General features: G+C 37.9%; 1 protein-coding gene and 1 long non-coding RNA gene across 3 annotated transcripts in view; one reads left to right on the top strand and one right to left on the bottom strand.

Annotated features, from left to right (window-relative positions):
* The window catches only part of CDK7 (cyclin dependent kinase 7), a 27976-nt gene extending 12009 nt beyond the window's left edge, over window positions 1–15967 (bottom strand). The window contains exons 1-8 of one of the 2 annotated variants that reach the window (XM_019929920.3): window positions 15786–15967; window positions 15368–15427; window positions 9437–9470; window positions 8458–8525; window positions 7649–7717; window positions 5606–5716; window positions 4249–4367; window positions 2521–2620 (exon numbers count right to left, since the gene is read on the bottom strand). In XM_019929920.3, the coding sequence (XP_019785479.1) occupies window positions 2521–2620; window positions 4249–4367; window positions 5606–5716; window positions 7649–7717; window positions 8458–8525; window positions 9437–9470; window positions 15368–15427; window positions 15786–15851 (627 nt within the window). In that variant the 5' untranslated portion in view covers window positions 15852–15967. The remainder of the gene's footprint in view (window positions 1–2520; window positions 2621–4248; window positions 4368–5605; window positions 5717–7648; window positions 7718–8457; window positions 8526–9436; window positions 9471–15367; window positions 15428–15785) is intronic. The other variant, XM_019929921.3, reaches the window with a different exon arrangement.
* LOC117311584 (uncharacterized) overlaps window positions 15834–19414 on the top strand; it is a 23117-nt gene continuing 19536 nt past the window's right edge. The window contains exons 1-2 of the long non-coding RNA XR_004525800.2: window positions 15834–16231; window positions 18156–18392. This is a non-coding gene — a long non-coding RNA (uncharacterized lncRNA). The remainder of the gene's footprint in view (window positions 16232–18155; window positions 18393–19414) is intronic.

The raw sequence follows: 19414 nt of genomic DNA, 5'->3' as shown, positions 1-19414 counted from the left end.
GCCACCAAGGAAGCCCTTTATTGTTCTTTTATCCTGTTCTATAACAGCTTCTTAGAGGACACCAGAATTTAACCAATACAATTGTGACTAAGCATATGAATGAGAACTTTTCAGTTTTAGGAAAAAGAGTCCAATTAACCCTAAAAGGAAGAGAAGTACTGAGTTCAACAGTACAGGAACCCAAGAGGGACTTCCCTCTGGTTCTTTTCAGTATGACTCCACTCATGACTTCTCTTTTAAAACTGTGTTGAGATTCATCTTTTTAAGAACAATGACATTGTAGAAATTTATTTTTTCTTTCTCAGGTCTTTACAGAGAGGCAGGGATCACAAACCAAATACCAGAAAATCATCAAGTTTTTTTATGCAATAGGCATGAACAATAACGTTCTTGAACATCTGATATCCTATAGCCTCTAACACCCATGTGCATCCAGAAGCCTATGCAAAAACTGATGGAAGCTCTGTTCTGAGCTGATACAGCCAAACTGAAGTATTGGAATGTCAGAGGGCTGAAGATCAACCACAGGCCAAGCCATTAGCTCTGGATCCTCACCATCTGGATGAAGTAAGAGTATGGCAGGCAGCTGCTGGTTGATCAAATTTTTGTATCACCACATCATCTCTAGGAAATGCTCTAATGCAGGCCAGTAGGATGCCCAGTGACCTTCCTATAAAGCATAAAATGTCTCCCCCAAACTACTTCTTATTTACAAACTAAAATGGTTATCTTTGAAACTATCTAGACCAGATAGTGGCATTTGCTCAGTAGGTAATATCCAAGTTTAGATTTTCTATTAATCACTATGTCTCATAACATGATTAAGAAAAAAACATAAACAGATCATAAATTAAAAAGTAGATTTGTGTTATTTAGTGACATAATACTCCACTAGTATAAATATTTCTCAATTCCTTTTCAGAGGTCAGAATGCAGACCAATTTGCTTCTAAAATGTTTTAAACTATATAGACTACTTTGTTGGATATAGGCTTACTTATTATTGCTCCTGTTTTCTAGTTATTAAACCTTCTATAAAATTTACATAGAAAAAAAACACTTTAAAGAAGTTAAACGCTTATATTAGCAAATCTTCTGAATTATCCTGGCTTTCAACTATTATCTATTTGGACTGCAGAATCTCACCACAGATTTAGAACTGCGTGGACAGCATTTCCAAGGATATTTTCAAATGAGTACAGAGACAGTTTAAAATAGGAAACATTTTTCTTTAATTGTGCTGGAAAAATATATGGCAAAATGGTACAGTTCTTCACCAAATAGGGCTGCCTGTCAACTCCTTCATAACCTTAATAATAATTCCAACAACGATGCCAATGGTTAGCAAGACTCCAACTATGACTTCAACCAGGTCCACAATTTCTAACCCATTTATTCTCAACTGCTATCTCTCTCTCCTTACTTTCTACATGGAATGATCAGTCATAACACTAGGGGCTATGGAATTCCGTTTCTGTCTTGGTCATGAATGAACTGGGCTGTTGAGAGTTAACAGATTCTCAAATGTACCCTTCCAGTAAACTCTGTTTTTGTGAGTAGCATAGTTGTCACACCAGGTGATTCAGAGGACCCATTACTACAGGGATTACTTATGTCATCTTCAAGCCTAAATGTGAGGGTTTCTTCTACAAGCATTCAGAAGGGTGAGCATCTCAAAATGATGCATAGAACTCACACTAAATTAAAAAAGACATTTAAGAAGGTATCTTCTCTCTGGCGTACAGAAGCTATTTTCTCTGTTCAAGGAAATAAATAGCTGTATTTTTGTGTTTTGGGTTCACATTTCTTTAAATACACATGGCTTGAGGAGAGGGGGAGTAGAGGCTGGAATCTGGAATGTAAGAAGGAAAAACACTCAGCCTCAGTGTGATTTCCCAATATTCCTCTGCCTTCATCATTGAGAAGGGCTAAACTAAACTTCATAGCTAAAGAAAACTTACCAAGTTGGCATCTTTCTGTACAGTGAGGGAAGGGAGAGGATGTTTCATTGTAAGATGGTCTCGGTTTGAGAAATGCTATAGGACCACCATGTCTGCTCTGCTTGAACAGAACTAAAATGCTCCTCTCATACAATATTTAAAGTTATGCAGAGTTGCATCTGCAGTGGCTGGTATTACGTATCTCTTAAAGTGTACTTTTAAACAGCCCAAACAAAAAAGTACCAGAAGTACATAAGTTTATCCTAACACTTTTAGTTACTGTAGAGACAGTACCATATTACAACCCAATGAGTTTTATTATATATAGTTACATTTCAGAACACAGAATGATCTGTAATAAAACCTTTATTGTCCTAAGTGGGAGATCTCATCTCGCATTAGCATTAATAAAAAGGTTGTACTTGGCAGAGTTTTTTTTTTTATAAACCTGTTTGTTGGCTTTTTGTTTCAAGGATGGTACTCCTCTCTGGGAATTACCTCTGGGAAGATAATTATTACACAAATTATAAAAACAAATTCCTATAACAATACTGAAGTGTGTACATCAATTCCAGACTTACCCTTAGGAGCAACTCTGCTAATATACAGCCAACAGCCCACATGTCCACACCTACACCATACATTCTAGCTCCAAATAGTAGCTCAGGGGCCCGATACCACCTGAAGAACAAAAAGAAATACTGTCATTTTAGGATGGAATTAAAGTATTTCTTAGAGAAAATTCCTCAGCAAAACATCATCTACTGATGAAATGCACTTTTATGGATATATTAACTCAAGAAAAATTGGCTATAAAATCAACAAGTTCCATATTACTGCCAGGAAATTACATACACCCTTAGTCCATTCACTCTCCCACTTTGAGATGAGTAACACTTTCTTTCTCCAGGAACCCTCAACACCATCCTTCCTCTCAGCTCATGACCTTATTTCCTACTTCACTGAAATAATGCAAGTAATGAAAAAAAATTTCTACAGACTCACCTTCAGTCATTTGTATTCTCACAATCCGCCTTCCCATCCATAACTACAGATGAACTAGCCATGATTGTTTTTAAAGTCAATCCCTCAACTTGGGCACTGACACCCCACTCTCCTGCCTATTTTCAAGGATATTGCTCCTGCAATTCTCTCCTCTTTCTCCTACATCAACTTTTTGTTCTTACTAGATTTTTAACATCAATGTCAAACATACCATTATTTTTTCTAGCCTTAAAAAATAAACTAAAATATAAAGAAACAAAAAACAAAAACTTCTTTGGACCCCACTTCCCCTAACAGTTACCCCTCATTCTCTGGTTGTCTGTTCTTACTGTCTCCATTTCCTCTTCTCTCATCCTCTTAAACCCGTTGCAGTCAGGCTTTCATCCCACCACTCCACCAAAATTGCTCTTGTCGAGGTTATCTAAATTGTTAATTCTCAGTCCTCACGTTAATTTGACCTATTAGTAGCACTTGATTTGCAAGAAGAGAAAGTATGAGAAACGAGTAGATGAAAACCAGTGGCACACAATACTCATGTATGTGGGTCCCTGTTTTCCTGAGTCCCCAGTGTTCCTGAACGATGGGCTTAATCTTCCCAGAAATTACATGAACAACTACTTATATATCCCTTACTTTTTACTCAGGGCTCAGGTGACTGACACTCAGTGAGATCTGGAGAAAGGTGACAAAGTAATTTAAAAGGATAGAGAATCTGATGACTTCTCAGATCCTTACAAGAGTCAGAGAAATTAACAAATGTCATCCTGACAAGATAAAATCTACCATCCCTATCTATTTAATGTGATTTTTAGTTTTTATACATAAGAAGTATAAACAGAAAATGGAAGCAACTAATAATATGCAAAACCCAAATATAAATGCACTGCTTTGTTTAGAGAATTTTCATTCACACTGAATGATATAAAATGTGGAACCAAGACTGACCAATAAAATAAACACAGGCCCCCCAAATCACATGCTTATGTACAAGAATAGGCACTAGAGTTCCAACCTACCTAACTAAACTGTATAAGAAGTATAAATTAGTCCCCAAAATAACTTGGTAAATCTCTGAGGACTGAGTTAAATTCAACTCCGTTTGAAAGAAGGGCTGTATATTTTTTTTTCACTGTGGTAAGATATACACAATATAAAAAAGGGCTATATTTTTAATAAAGTACCAATAGTAATCCCTGAACTCTGCCAAAAGTTCAGAGAAGACAAATGATGCTCATCTGTGTAATCACAATCACTTGTGTATATCCTACACAATATAAGGTTTCAGTTAGTTAAGGAATCCTTACCTGGTTACAACCTGATGTGTATAAGCTCTATTGGGGCTCCCAAATGATTTGGCCAGGCCAAAATCTGCCAGTTTTAGAACTCCATTTTCATCTAGCAACAAGTTGTTTGGTTTTAGGTCCTATATAATAGAGGTTTTAAACAAACAAGTAAGCAGGGTGGAGAAGAATATCACAATGATACATTTAGTTGGCTTAAATTTAAACTTAGCAGAAATGGGGTAACACCCCAAATCTAAACAACCACCAATATTATTTTTATTGACATAAAATCCTACAAAGCAAAATAAGATTGGCCATATTACTTAGTGAGACACTGGGTCAAGGTACTTAATTTCACAAACCTATTTCACAGGTTTGCTGTGAGGATTAAATTTAATATTTCCTGTAAAAGCCCTAGTGTAGTGACTGGCTCATAGTAAGCACTCAATAAATAGCTGCTGCTATTTAATTTAGTAACAATATATATGGGGAATTCCCTGGCGGTTCAGAGGTTAGGGACTCTGCACTCTCACTGCTGAGGGCCCGAGTTCAATCCCTGGTCGGGGAACTAAGATCCCACAAGCCACGAGGCCAAAAACAAAACAAAAACAAACAAACAAAAAAACCCCCACTACGTATGAACTTCAGTAAATAAAAATATTAGGCACTTACAAGGATGAGGAATACAGTCTTCACAATCTATGCTAAAAATATATTAGCAATAACCTAAAAGGGATTCCAAGTGTTAAGTATGAGAATTACTAACTATAACTTACTTATTTTTAGCTATTTCATCTAAATAGGGTGCCTAAGAACATCTACCTATCTAAATTATCAGCCTTGTTCTAGTAGCTGAATGCTCCTAACAATGACTCAGTCATTTCAGAAATTTTATTTCATTATTTCCTAGAATTTTAGAGCTACTAGAAATATTTTTCCAAAGGTATTTTTGCATTGCATAATTTAATCCAGACTCCCACTGTTTTTGGTTTTGTTTATTTTTTTCCCATTACAACAGTATAGCACAAAGAACACTGGACTTCAAGCCAAAATGTCTAGGTTCTAATACTATTGTCAGTTTTCAGCTGCTGACCTTGAAAAAAAATACGTAACTTTGGTCAGCAACTTAGCTCTTCAACTATGAAAAACATGAAGGCCTAGGTCTCTTCCATTTCTAAGTTTCATATAGTAATTCAGAGTCCTCACAGCACCACGTAGTGGAACTGAAGGGAGCACACAGAGGAAGAAGGTTGGATAAAATGGCCCAGCTCTATTTTGTAACAATTTACATACTCAGACCTTTTGTGTAATAAATTGGCTACAACATGAAGTCTGACTACAACATGAAGAATCAATAATACTTGGTTAAAAACCTTACCCTATGTAGAATCCAATGTTGATGTAAATATTCTAATCCTTGAAGAGTCATCAACATGTAGGCTTTGATGTGTGATGGTGTCAGCACAAGACTGTTATCTTTTATTATAACCTGTAAAGCAGGCATACAATATACAGGTAAGCTTTATTATTCCAAATGGACTCTACTATATAAAATCATTTACAGACATAAAATGGATTTATTCATAGAGGAGAATCTCAAGAGAGCTTGCCTAACTCTCCTTAGGAAGTACTGTCAGAATCTCCAATTACATGGTTAGGGAAAGTATCTTTGGTTTGGAAAGAAAGCAGTGCTTTATGTCCTACTGCTTTGTTTTTAGGCATCCATGTAGCAAACATCTGTTGTTTTCACTTGTCCCCAGATACATAGCCCCTTCTGACAACAGCATTCAACACTCCATCTGTTCCCAGCTTAGTCCACGTGGTTAAAACAGGACTGTGCGCTACCTGTAGACTTCAGAGGTAGACACACGACCCAGGCATGGTCAGTCACCACACTGCAGCCTGCTTTCCAGACTAGCTCAGGGATGGATAAGTGAGCCAAGCCAAGGCAAATATTGGTGCTAGAATCAAAGGGAACAAAGCACTTTCTTTCCTCAGGGATTATTAAACTCTAAGGACAGAAGCCTGCAAGTGCCTGAGCCACTATATTAAGAAATTCTACCCATGAACAAGGCAACAGAGAGAAAACACTGAGTTAAAGTGAAAGACTGTGTTACATTAGCATTATTTGTGAACTATGCCTCAAGTCAGTCAGTTTTTTCCTAGACTTTTCGTTATATGAGATAAAAATTCACATTTTCTTTTTTTTTAAATAGGTAAAATATACCCTTTTAATCTCACAGTTCTATGAATTTCAACAAACACATCCAGTTGTGTAACCACTACCATAATCAAGACATAGTTTCATAATCCCCTAAACTCTCCCCAGGCCATTCTCTACTCAATCCTCCCCTCGATTCCCTACCCAGGCAACCACTGATCATTTTTGTTCCTTTAATTTTGCCTTTTCCAAAAAACCATACATGGAATCATATAATATCAATAGCTTTTTTTTTTTTCGTGGTACGCGGGCCTCTCACTGTTGGGGCCTCTCCCATTGCGGAGCACAGGCTCTGGACACACAGGCTCAGCGGCCATGGCTCACAGGCCCAGCCGCTCCACGGCATGTGGGATCTTCCCGGACCGGGGCACAAACCTGTGTCCCCTGCATCGGCAGGCGGACTCTCAACCACTGAGCCACCAGGGAAGCCCAATATCAATAGCTTTTTGAGCCTGGCTTCTTTTGTTTAGTATAATGTATTTGAGATTCACCTATACTGTTGCATATGTTAGTAGTTTGTTTCTTTTTATTCTCAAATAGTATTCCACTTTATGATTACACATTCACTTAATGAAAGCTATTTGGGTTGTTTCCAGTTTGGGTAGTGACAAATAAAGCTAAACATCTGTGTAGTCATATGTTTTTGTTTCTCTTGGATAAATAAATACGTAGAGGTAGTATTTACTAGATTGTACCTTAAGTGTATATTTAATTGTATAAGAAACTGCCTAACTGTTTTCCAAAGTGGCTGCATCACTTTGCATTCTCATCAGCAGTGTATGAGAATTCCACTTGTTCCACATCCTTGGAATGTCCATTACTGAGATTCAATTAATATTAATGAGAAGTATAAAATCTTATTTTTCTCAAAAAGAAACCTGGCTTTCAAAAGGATATTCTGTGATAATATCACAAAGAAGTTCCAAATCCTCCGAAGCCAAACACTCATTTTTCGAAAAAGGAATGTTAATAAGGTATTGGGAACTTGGTAGACACAATGCTATTGAAATCCAACTCTTGTATTTAACCCTGGGAATATGGCTAAATGATTCAGAAGATCTTTGACTTGAGAACACATCTAGATTTCAACAAAATTAAGCATTCTTTTGACTGCCAGTATCTTCAAAGGTAGAAAATAAACATTTAGATTCTCTTTGGATAAATAGAGAAAAAAAATTCCTCCAGGAATTTTAATCTTACCTCTAGGTCAGTTTCCATAAAATCAAAGACAAGGCTAATATTAGATTTATGTCCAAAAGCATCAAGGAGCTGCAAAGCAAAATTTTAAAAAAATCAACATGTGATTCTCTATTAAACACTTGACAGTATTAAAGTAATTTTTAAAAAGTTAAACAAATATTTGGATTGTTGATAATTCTCTGTAAAGTTTAAATAATTTTATTAAATTTAATATTTATCCTTTTTTTGGGCTAGGAATTAGTACTTTGAAGCACAGGATACTAAACCTTACTATTAAAAACAAACTCACTAAATACTTAACCTCTCCCTCCAAATTTTGGAGTTATAATAAAGATATGAATTAATGAAAACCTCATTTAAGTCTCCAATTTAGAAAAATTCCCAAACTTGGTACTTAAGAACATCCTACAAATAGCATCAGCAGCTATCATTCATTGAATGAGCGTGTTCTCTATGCCAGGCACTATCCCAGGTACTTTACGTGTATTCAGTCTCATAACAACGCTATGAGGTAGGGACTATGGCACAGAGTTCAAGGGAACTTGCTAAAGGTCTTACACATGCTAGAGCTCTCTAGGCTTCAAAATGATCTCTGACAAAATCAGCCTGTATGCCAATATTTAATTTATTTCATCAGTTGTATAGTTTTTAAGACACTGCCTACAAGAACAATTAGGATAGAAAATAAATTTCAGCCTTTTTGCAAGGCTCGTCTAGAACAACTTATCTTGCTGAGCCTTCAATCAACATCTACCACATTCAGGAAAGGCAGGGTCCCAAATCCCAGAAACAACTTAGATCATACTCACACCAATTATATTTGGATGACTTAGCTCCTGTAATAATTTTATCTCTCTTAAAGCTGTTCTATTTATACCTACATAAAAAGGCAAAGAAAAAAGTGAAAAATAATTCTGAAATCTCAAACCTTCTTGTAAACGTATTTTTTGGGAAAGGTCAGTCTGATGAAATAGCGATGACTATTCCTCAGGAAAAAAATAACAATTTTTATGACATATCTGTTTCCATTTTATATTGCTTTATTTTTAAAATAGCTTAGCACAGACTATGATAAATGGTGAAAAAAGTATTCACGTTATCTGTGAGATATCAGATCTGAAGACTGCTGGAACAACATGTACACAAGTGTGTAGCATATAGGTGAGAAGTTAATGGCTCCCTTCTCTTGCCTTATGAATATCAGTGGCAGATTCTTTAAGCTAACAGCAAACTAGTGATTAGATACCATCTTGCCCAATGTGAAGGATGGAACTCAACATTTAAAATAAAATCTGGTACTAGTTATTACAGAGATGATGGATCCTTTATATAGGAACTATTTCTTGATGACTAAATAGGACTTAGCACTCTAGCAAATAAGGCTTTGGAAGAAGGGGTAAAAAAAAATCTTTCCCCTCCATACATTTATTCTATAGTAAGCTTTGTATACTTCCATGAATCCGGAATTTTCAAAGTAATCAGAAGCTCAGAAGAAGAAGAAACAATGGCTTGTAACAACACCTAAAGCAGTAATGAAGACAGCAAGACAAGTCACTAATAACCTTGCTGTCTTCCATCTACTTAGGTGACTTGAATATTCTTCTGAACACCCAAATGGTGAAAATCACAAATATCCTATCTCTATCCTGAGTCTATCTTTACTCTTCTGGGACCCTGCAATAACTCTATCCAGAACCACTGTTAACTTTAATTAATACTTTGTTCTCTTCCTCACTGAGAATAAGAACCTTTCCTGTTCTGTCAGATTACATGAAATAAGTTACTCACCATCTTTAGCTTCTGATCTATGTCCAAGTTTGATCTGGCAGAGGAAAAAACAAACACATTAGAAATATGTTAAATTATTTAGACCAATACATATATATAAACACTTCAAGGACTTCACTGGTGGCACAGTGCTTAAGAATCCACCTGCCAATGCAGGGTACACGGGTTTGAGCCCTGTTTCAGGAAGATCCCACAGGCCGTGGAGCAACTAAGCCCGTGTGCCACAACTATTGAGCCTGCGCTCTAGAGCCTGCGAGCCACAACTACTGAGCCCGAGTGCCACAACTACTGAAGCTCGCACACCTAGAGCCCGTGCTCCGCGACAAGAGAAGCCACTGCAATGAGAAGCCCACGTACCACAACAAAGAGTAGCCCCCGCTTGCCACAACTAGAGAAAGCCCCCCGCGCAGCAACAAAGACCCAAAGCAGCCAAAAATAAATAAATTAATTAAAAATTTAAAAATTTCTTAAAAAAAAAACATAGCAAAAATATGTAGCAACTCATATGTAGCTAGTATTAGTCGGCAAGAAGGGAGTGGGAATCATGAATCAGAAAGGCAAAATTAACAATATAAGAAAGGATCAAGTACCTATCATTCCTTTCCCCTTAAGTTTTGAATTACACATCTTTGTTAGATTAAATGAGGAACAAATAATTAAACGCATAGAGGCTAATAAACAAAAGGAGCACTTCAAGTTAGACTACTTCGGAGGAAATGCATAACGCATAAAATAAGATGCTTAATGTGTCCAACAATATGCTCCCAGGGACCACATTTTCCAAAAAGAAAAATTACAAATTGCGACGGATATAGAAAATGGTTAAACTGTTGTTACTGTGAATAAGCACATCAAACTGCATTAACAGGTTCAGTCTTACACAAAACCAAGTACCAGGTTAAAGAACAAGAGCTAACTACTTTATACAATGACAATGTAACCAAGAATACAAAAATAAAAATCCTACTCCAGAAAATCAACTATTCTACTTTAAAAGATATCCCCCACCTATATACTAAAAATAGAACTTTTAATTTAAAGGTAGGCTATTTATTATAGCACCAAAAAATATAAGGCACTTAGGAATAAAGCCAACAAGAGATGTATGAAGCTTTCCATGAACACTATAAAGCACTCTTAAAATATGCTTAAGAAATGAGATCAAAATAAACATAGATAGCATGTTCATGGATAGGAAGACTCAATATCATAAATACATCAAATATGTCAATTCTCTTTAATGGAACTAAATGTAAAGTACAAGAGCATTTTTTCAAGGACATTGACAAATGGATTCTAAACTTTATATGGAAAAGTAAAGAGCTAAGAACAGATAATTTAAAACATTATTACATTTTCTAAACATAATAAAAAATAGACTAGTTTCATGAAGCCATCTACTTCATCACCCAGATGCAATAATTACCAATATTTTGCCATACTTACTTCATTCATTCATCCTCCCCTTTTTGCTGGCTACAATATATACTTTTTCAAGTCCCAGACTTCATGTTATTTCATCCCTATATACTTTAAGTAGGCACCTCTAAAATGTGGACATTTTCTTACATAACTATAATGCCATTCTCATACCTAACAAAATTAATAATAATGCCAGAGTAGCATATAATAACTAGTTCATATTCAAATTCTCCTGATCTGTTTCAAATTTCTCAACTGACCCATAGAGTAAGCCAAGATAATTTTGAAGAAAAGTAGCTATGTGGGACTTACCAGACTTCAAGACTTTATAAGGCAATAGTAATTATAGGCTTATTGTATTGGAGCAGGGATGGGGGAAAAAAAGTCAACCAGTGAAAAAGAATAGTGTGCCCAGAAACAGATCCAAGTAGAAACTGGAACTTGGCATTACAACTCACCAGGAAAGGGACATACTATCAATAGTGTTGAGAGAGCTGGGGAAAAAATACTGGATCCCCATACTACACAACAAAGAAAATTTAATTCCAAATGGAATGAAGACCTAAATGTGAAAAGCAATACTTTAAAATTTTTAGACGAAAATATAGTAGAATTCTTTATAACCTGGAGGTAGGGAAGCACACAAAAAAGGGAACCAATAAAGGAAAAACATGGACAAATTTAACCAGATTAAAATTTTAAATATCTGTGCCTCAAAACATATCATAAATCAACTAAAAGTCCAGCCAAAGACTGGGAGATGATGATGGAAAAAATTTTTACATACTGAAGTATGGAGAAGTCATTCTGGCTTATACATGATTTAACAAACTTTTTGCTAACTAGAACAGCCTGTTTTGTGGTCTATCAAACACACATTGTACATCTGCTTTTAACCATTGAAAAAAAAAGGGTGCATTGTCCCGGAAGTAAAGAATGTCCATTTTGAAGATAGGGATAAATGCCTCCCTTCCAGGGACTTCAGTAGTAGTACTCCTTTGATGATAAGGCTCCCTTCCCGGGAGCCATGGCCATACTGACTCACTGTGTACTCGGTGACCTGTCTTCGGCTGATCTTTTTTTTTTCTTTTTTTGAAACTTTGAAGGAATGTACCCCTGTCATGCTTGATGTTTTCTGTTCTGACAAGATATAAATTATGCTGAAAACCATACTTCTTCAGAACAGTTCCTCAGAGCTATCTGACAGACTGTCTTCTGGACTATAATCCTCAGTTTGGCTTGAATAAATACTCTTCTATTCTTATCACAGATCAGTAATTTATTGTTTACAGCAACGAGGGTATCTCCAGTGCAAATTTCTGATAAAGGATCGGTATCCAGAATATATAAGAAATTCCCCACCAAATCAACAGGAAAGAAAAAAATGTAAGCAACCTAACAGAAAAAGTCTAAAAAGCCAATAAATCTAGGAAAAGATGATCAACCTCACTGGTAATCAGAGAAGTATTAATTGAAAAAACAACCATATACCATTTTCGATCCACCTAATTGACAACTGTTGTAAAGTCTGACAATACAAAGATGGTGAGAACGTGGTGGGAGGTTAAACTGATCCCACCATTTTGGAGAGCAATTTGACAATATATGGTGACATTGCTGCGTAGTCTCTATGCAGCAACAATTCATAATTGGTTTCAACTAAAGATACATTCTCTAGAGAAACTCACATATGTATAAGAATGTCTGTAGAAGGACTGTATAAAAGTAAAACATTTTAAAAAAACCAGCTTAAATGTTTATCAACAAGAGTTTGAACAGACCAATTTTAGTGTAGCCACATAATAGAATCTAATCACTGATGAGCATGAATAAACCAGATCTACATGTATCCATCTGGAAGATTTCAGAAATAATACTGATTCAGAAAAACAAGTTGCAGAAGAATATTGCGTGCGCGCGTGCCTGTGTGTGTGTGTGTGTGTGTGTGTGTGTGTGTAGGGAGAGAAAGAGTTTAGAAGTATGCAACACTATATATTGTTGAGATACATAAAACAAATACTGAAAAATGAGAAAGGCTCCAAAAGGCTACCATAGGGGACTGGTTAAATAAATTGGGAAACATAAATTCAATACAATTGTTTAAAAAGGATAAGGTAGATTAATGATGTCTTAAAAGTCCAAAATACAATAGGCAAAAGAATACAGAATACATAGCTTATTATCCCTTTTTTTGTAAAATTAAACATGTCAGTAAATGAGTGGGAGTAGAAATTGAGTGTTGGGAGAGGAAGGTGCACAAGCACCACATCTCCAATGTTTACAGTAGGAAGTATAGAAAATGTCTAAAACTAGGGAAAGAGACCACTCAAGAAATAATGATAAGCATACTATCTAAAGAAATGGATGTAAATAGCAGAGAAAACAGTTTTGGAGTTGAAAGTGATTGCTCCAAGGAGTGAAAACCAGGGGTAGAGGAGACAGGCATGCTTGGCCTAGTAACTGACTTTTTTTAAAAAAATATTTTGAGAAATAACTGGTTTAGTAGAAGGAGAAATATTTCTGCTTTTTTTTTTTTTTGCTGTACGCGGGCCTCTCACTGCTGTGGCCTCTCCCGCTGCGGAGCACAGGCTCCGGACGCGCAGGCTCAGCGACCATGGCTCACGGGCCCAGCCGCTCCGCGGCATGTGGGATCTTCCCGGACCGGGGCACGAACCCGCATCCCCTGCATTGGCAGGCGGACTCTCAACCACTGCGCCACCAGGGAAGCCCTCTGCTTTTTTTTTGAGGTACAGTTTATGTATACTATTATATAAGTTTCATATGTATAACATAACGATTCACAATTTTTAAAGGTTATATATTCATTTATATAAAGGTTATATTCCATAAAACCACAAAGATGTACTATTTGAAATAAAAATTAAATGTAAAAGAATATTCCATTATGAGTCACTTTCAAGGGGTACAAGTCTATCACCGAGAAATAGGATGAATTCCAAATCCTAGTTTATGATAAAAGTAAGCAAACAAGAAAACCCACTAGGATTTTCAGAAAACCACAGAATTCAATGAGATTATACCAATTTGAAGAGACTATACCAGTCAAGTCAATACATTTTTAATGAGTGTCTGCAAATGTACCAGACCCAGTCCTAAATATAATTCAAGTGGTAGTAAACAGAAAATAAACTCATAGGTAAAAGACTTTAGATTTTGATAAACGCTATGAAATAATAATAGAGAAATATGCAAAGAACACCAGGTAAGAAGGGAGGCACACCTGTTTTAGCTAGAATGACCAGCAAAGGCATGTATATACAGGAGATATTTGACTGAGATCTAAATGATAAGGAATCAGTCATGATTCCTGATTACATGATTACTCAAGTTTTAGAGTAAAAATATACTAACCAGAAGGCAGAGCAGCAAATGCAATGATACCGGGACTGGGATGAATTTAATGTATTCAAGGGACAGAAAGGTCAGTATGGCTAGAATAAAGTGAACCAGGGGTAGAATCAGAAAAATAACTTTAGAAAGAATTAACAAAGTTAAGGGTTTCACAAGGGAGTAGCTATGGCATTGGTTTATAGAACACAAACTGGAAAAGGAGATGAGACACGTCAGAAAAGTAAAAAAGATAACAATGGCAGGAATGATTGTGGAAAGGAAGAGTGGGAAGCAGGTGTTAAGAGTATGAGAGGGATACGCTTCAAAGGAATTAGGGATTTTCAAGGAGAAAGATTCAAAGCAGCAACAGGAATAATAAGGAAGGTGGTCACCTAAGCCACCAACAGGCCTGAGGTGTGAAGAAACCAGCTTCTCTTGAGAAGGTTATTGATTTCCGTAGTATGGGAAAAGGCAATCAACCTGGGAGCACGACACCTGGATCTAAAACCTGGCTCTAGCAATTACTATCTGTGACATCTTGATGAGTCACCTAATCTCTCTTAGTTTCAGCCACCTCAAGTGTAAAATAGAGATACTTTACCTACTTCATGGGCTCTTATGAGGATTAAATGAAAAACCGAGGGTGAAAGTGCTTGGTATATAGAGAGTTAACTAAATATGACCGAAGTTTCTTGAATGAATGCGAGTAAAAAAGCTACTGAAACCATTAAAAAAAACCCCGCACCACAGCAATGTCATTAATGCTGGCGAAAGCCTTTCATGGTAAACCTGTACTCAGGAAATACAGATATACAAAGTGGATTCAGGTGAGGCAGAAATAGGGCCCTGGAAAGGTCAGGTGTTCTGAGGACCCAAGAGACGAGCAGTATTTGTCCCCTTTTCCAAGGTCTGCGTTTATAGAACAAACATAACGCACAGCTTCCTCTTCATTTCAATTTCAATGAATGCAACAAAACACAAGTTCAACCCGAGTTCCACGTTGGAACACAAGACACTAAGAAATTCTATTTTCTTTGAAAATCACCTAAGTAACTCCTCACTAGCAGAAAACGGTCAAGAGAAGTAAAACGGCCAGACACCGGCTCCCAGATACACACATCTTCAAGGAGACTCAAGGAAAAACAAATTGCAACTCACTTTCTTAATGGCGACAATTTGGTTGGTGTTCTTGTCTCTGGCCTTGTAAACCGTGGCAAACTAGAGAGAAGAAGAGGAATAAAGTTAAGTTGGTGAGAGTTTTTTTGGTTTGTGTTTGCCTTTTTACTTTATTAGATTCGGGGAAGCAAGGAACCCAGGGTTCTTGGAAAAAACTCGCGGCGGCTTGAAACGTGGTGGGGCCGTCCACGTCTCGTTCCAGTCTATTCTTCGGAGAAGGCCGCTCAAGGTCTCATGTCCAGGGTGGACAGAGGGGCCGCAGGAGGGGTCTGGGCAGCCTCCCGCAAGCAGAACGAGCAGCGTGGCCCGTCCGCTGGCTTCCACGAGAAAACCCGCGACGGTGTGAGGCGGCCCGGCGTTCCCCGCTCAGGGCCCTCCGAGCCCCACCCGAGAATCTCACCTGTCCCTCGCCGAGGAAGTCCAGTTTTTCATAACGCTTTGCTCGCGACTTCACGTCCACAGCCATCTGTCACGCGAAGCTCGACTCCAACTGAAACGGGAGAGCTCCCAAGACAGCGAGAATTTAAAGCACCTTAAAGCCTCCCACAGCCACTTCCGCCCACTGAGCGCCGATGCTTCATTAGCTCCGCCCCCACTTCCGGGGTGGGCGGGGATGCTGTTAAGTAGGTCCGGCCAGAGCCCGCCCTAAGGGAGCGGCAAGAGGCAGGGCTGGAGGGCTCTTCTGCGCCGCACCCCGTCCTACCACGTGACCGCAGATTGTACCGGAAGCGGGGTGCTCTCGGTGGTGGCTGTGTCACCCTGTTACCGTTTTAACTTAGATACTTTCTTCACTACCGAAGACGGATCAGCGCTCTGATACGATGCTCTGTGTTCAGGATTTAATAGGTGTGTATGAGTGCGGAAGGCTCGGCCTTGTCTCTGATCTCGCTCTCTAGTTTTTGCTCAAGGGTGTCCTGTCACCATGGTTACTGTGGACGCCTAAGCCGACAATTTCAGGTTACTCAAGCGAGTGCCCAGTTCTTAAGGGCTGATCAAGAGGAATTCTTAGTCCTTTATGAAGAAGCACGTCTAGGCAAAGAAGTTCCAAGTCAACTGAACAATTTTGTGCTGTGGAACAGACTTCCGGCCATCAGTTTTCTACCCTGTAAGGTGGAACTTGTAGACTACATCATAGGTGGTTGCGAGGATTAAATGAAACTTGCACAAAGTTTAGACGTAGCGCTCAATGGTTAACTGTGATCAGTACCCAACTTTGATTCTCATAAGTTTTCATACAAATCAATTAATTCATTTATTCAACGAATATATATTGAATGCTTACAATATGCCAGGCTCTGTTGCAGACTCTGAGAAATCAGCAGGGGAAAAACAAATATCAGTGCCTTCCAATGGGAGGAGATAATTAAAATACGCTATGATACATAGTGATAAGTGCTACAGAGATAATAAAGCTGGGAAAGGGGATAGATAGTAGGGTTTGTGATTTTAAATAGGGTGTTACCAGAAAGACATTACTGAAAAGCCACTGCAGAGTTTTGAGCAGACAAGTGATATCGGACTTAATGTTTTAAAACTCGCCCTTTGACTGTTGTGAGAGATTACACTGTAAACTTAGAGGGGCAAGGAAAACCAAGAAGGCCAGTTAAAGAATTATTGCAGGAATCCAGATGGTTGTATTGAGGGTACCAGTTTGGCTTCTAGCCAATACAACTTGCTGACAGACTGGACATGGGTTGTGGGGGAAGAAAAGGATAATTCTAAGGTTTTGAGCTGGAGCATTTGATGCTTCTAAGAGTGGAGAATCCTGATTTTCAGAGTTAGGTTGAAGAAGGCAGCAGAATACAAAAACTCATAACTTACTCAAGGTAATACAGTGTAAAGGCTGAGTCCTTACTCTGGATCTAGGCTACCTGCATATGAATACTGGCCCCACAACTATTCATTTACTAGGTTTATGATTTGGGCAAATTATTTAACCTTTCTGTTGCTAGTTTCTTCTGTTAATAGGACCTACTCACTGGGTTGCTGTAAGGCTTAAATGACTGCACACGTCAGAAACCCTTAGGATACTGACAGTGTGCAGTTTATGTTAGCCATCACATAACTATTAACTGGTCACGTTCCAGCTCTTTGTCACTACTTGGGTCTTTATTGAGCACTGATATATTCATTAAGCAAAATTCTCCTATGTTGCAGAAAACATACCATCTCTACCACTTATACCTCTTAATTGTGGCAAGTCATACCTAGTGATATATGATGTCACGTGACTTAGGTAATCGTTCCTTCTAAAAGACATCACTGTTAACAGTAATCTAACCTCACTTGTAGTAGAAATAAGCTAAATAGTGAGCTAAATTTGAGGCTTGAGGTTCCCAAGTGTGCCATGGCATATGAATTGATAATCACATTATATCATGCTGCTGACAAGTAAATTCCTATATTGGGACATTTTAAATAGGGTAACAAAGGCAATGTTTAAGTGATATTCTGGGTTCATTAGGGCACTGTATAAATATAAAATACCATTCAGCATCTGTATAGCATTTTACAGTTAAGAAAGCGCTTTCACACACCAGTAGGAGCCAGCTTCCAAGATGGCCCTAATGATTCTTGCCTTCTGGTATTAATGCACTTGTGTAGTTTACTCACACAATGAAACAGGCTGTTCTGTGTGACTAATAGAGTATTGCAGAAATGAATGTATATAATTTGAGTCTAGATCATAAAGAGGTATTGCTGCTTCTGCCTGTACACTTGGATCATTTGCTCTGGAGGAATTCAGCCATCATGTCATGAATTCATTCAGGCAGCCCTGTGGAGAAGCCTAGGTGGAGGGGAACTGAGGCCTCCTGCCAACAGCCAGCATCAACCTGCCAGCTATGTGAGTGAGCTATCTTCGAGATGGATGGTCCAGCCCCAGTGAAACCTTCAGATAACTGCAGCCCCAGGTGGCATTGATTGCAACCTCATGAAAAACACTGAGCAGACCTGCCCTGCCAAGCTGCCCCAGAATTCCTGACCCAGAGAAACCATGAGCTATTAAGTGAGTGTCGTTTTCAGCCACTAAATTTGGGGGTGATTTGTTACAACGTAGTAGACAATACACTAATTTGATCCTGCCTATCACATTGTATAGTACTGGAGAAAAAACTGCAAGTTGGACAAACTGAGCGATTTGCTAACGGTTACAGATACTTAACTGTTTAACTCCTAAATGAAAACACAAGCTATTTACTCTAAGTCAAGCCCAAATTCTTTCTATGACACCATCCTCCTTGGGAGCTCATCCTATGGCAGCAATTCCCACGAACATCCTTTTGCCATACCTCTAGTCATAAATTCTGTAAAAGTGATATATTTTTTCATTGGAACTTTCATGGCAGCAGCTGTAGTAAAGGTGGTCCTCAGACGGTACCAGTATTGGGGTTTCTAACTGCTGGCCCACGACATTACTCAAGCCACTCTTCATTTCCTGCACCTACCCTGAGAGCAAAAAAATTGCCTTGGGCTTCCTTTTACTGAAATGAGAAAGCTAAGGAGAAAAAAGAGAATAGTGCTAGTTTTTAAGAAATTTTTCCAAGTATATTTTTGAAATAATAAAAAAGAAATCATGAGTCATGTATTTCTCATGAGTTACCAGAATAGCTCATTGCTAGCACCAAACTCCTGTTTCACATTCAAGTTGGGCAACATTTATACTAAGCCACAATACAGAATTTACACGAAAAGCAGATCAACTCTGAAATAGTAAAAAAGAAAAAAAATATAAAGATTAATCCATACGCAACTGGGCAAATACAAAAACGTACTCAACAATTCTACTGTGTCTATTACTCATGAGTTACCCTTACTATTAGGGATGACTTCTTTAACGCATATTCTAGAAATCATTAAAGGTATAGAAGAGAATTTATTTCACTTTGTGAGGCTTTACTTTCACAATCATACATACCCTTGGCACAGGAAGAGCCTATTAAAATTCTGTAAATTGCCTTAATAAGGTGAATAGGTTGATTTTATGAGGCTTTTGGACAATGAAGTTTGAGAAAGTTTATGCTTGTCAGG

The sequence above is a fragment of the Tursiops truncatus genome, chromosome 3 (genome assembly GCF_011762595.2).
Source record: "Tursiops truncatus isolate mTurTru1 chromosome 3, mTurTru1.mat.Y, whole genome shotgun sequence".
In the NCBI taxonomy this organism is placed as follows: Eukaryota; Metazoa; Chordata; class Mammalia; order Artiodactyla; family Delphinidae; genus Tursiops; species Tursiops truncatus.
This window is presented reverse-complemented; position numbering and strand designations above follow the sequence as displayed.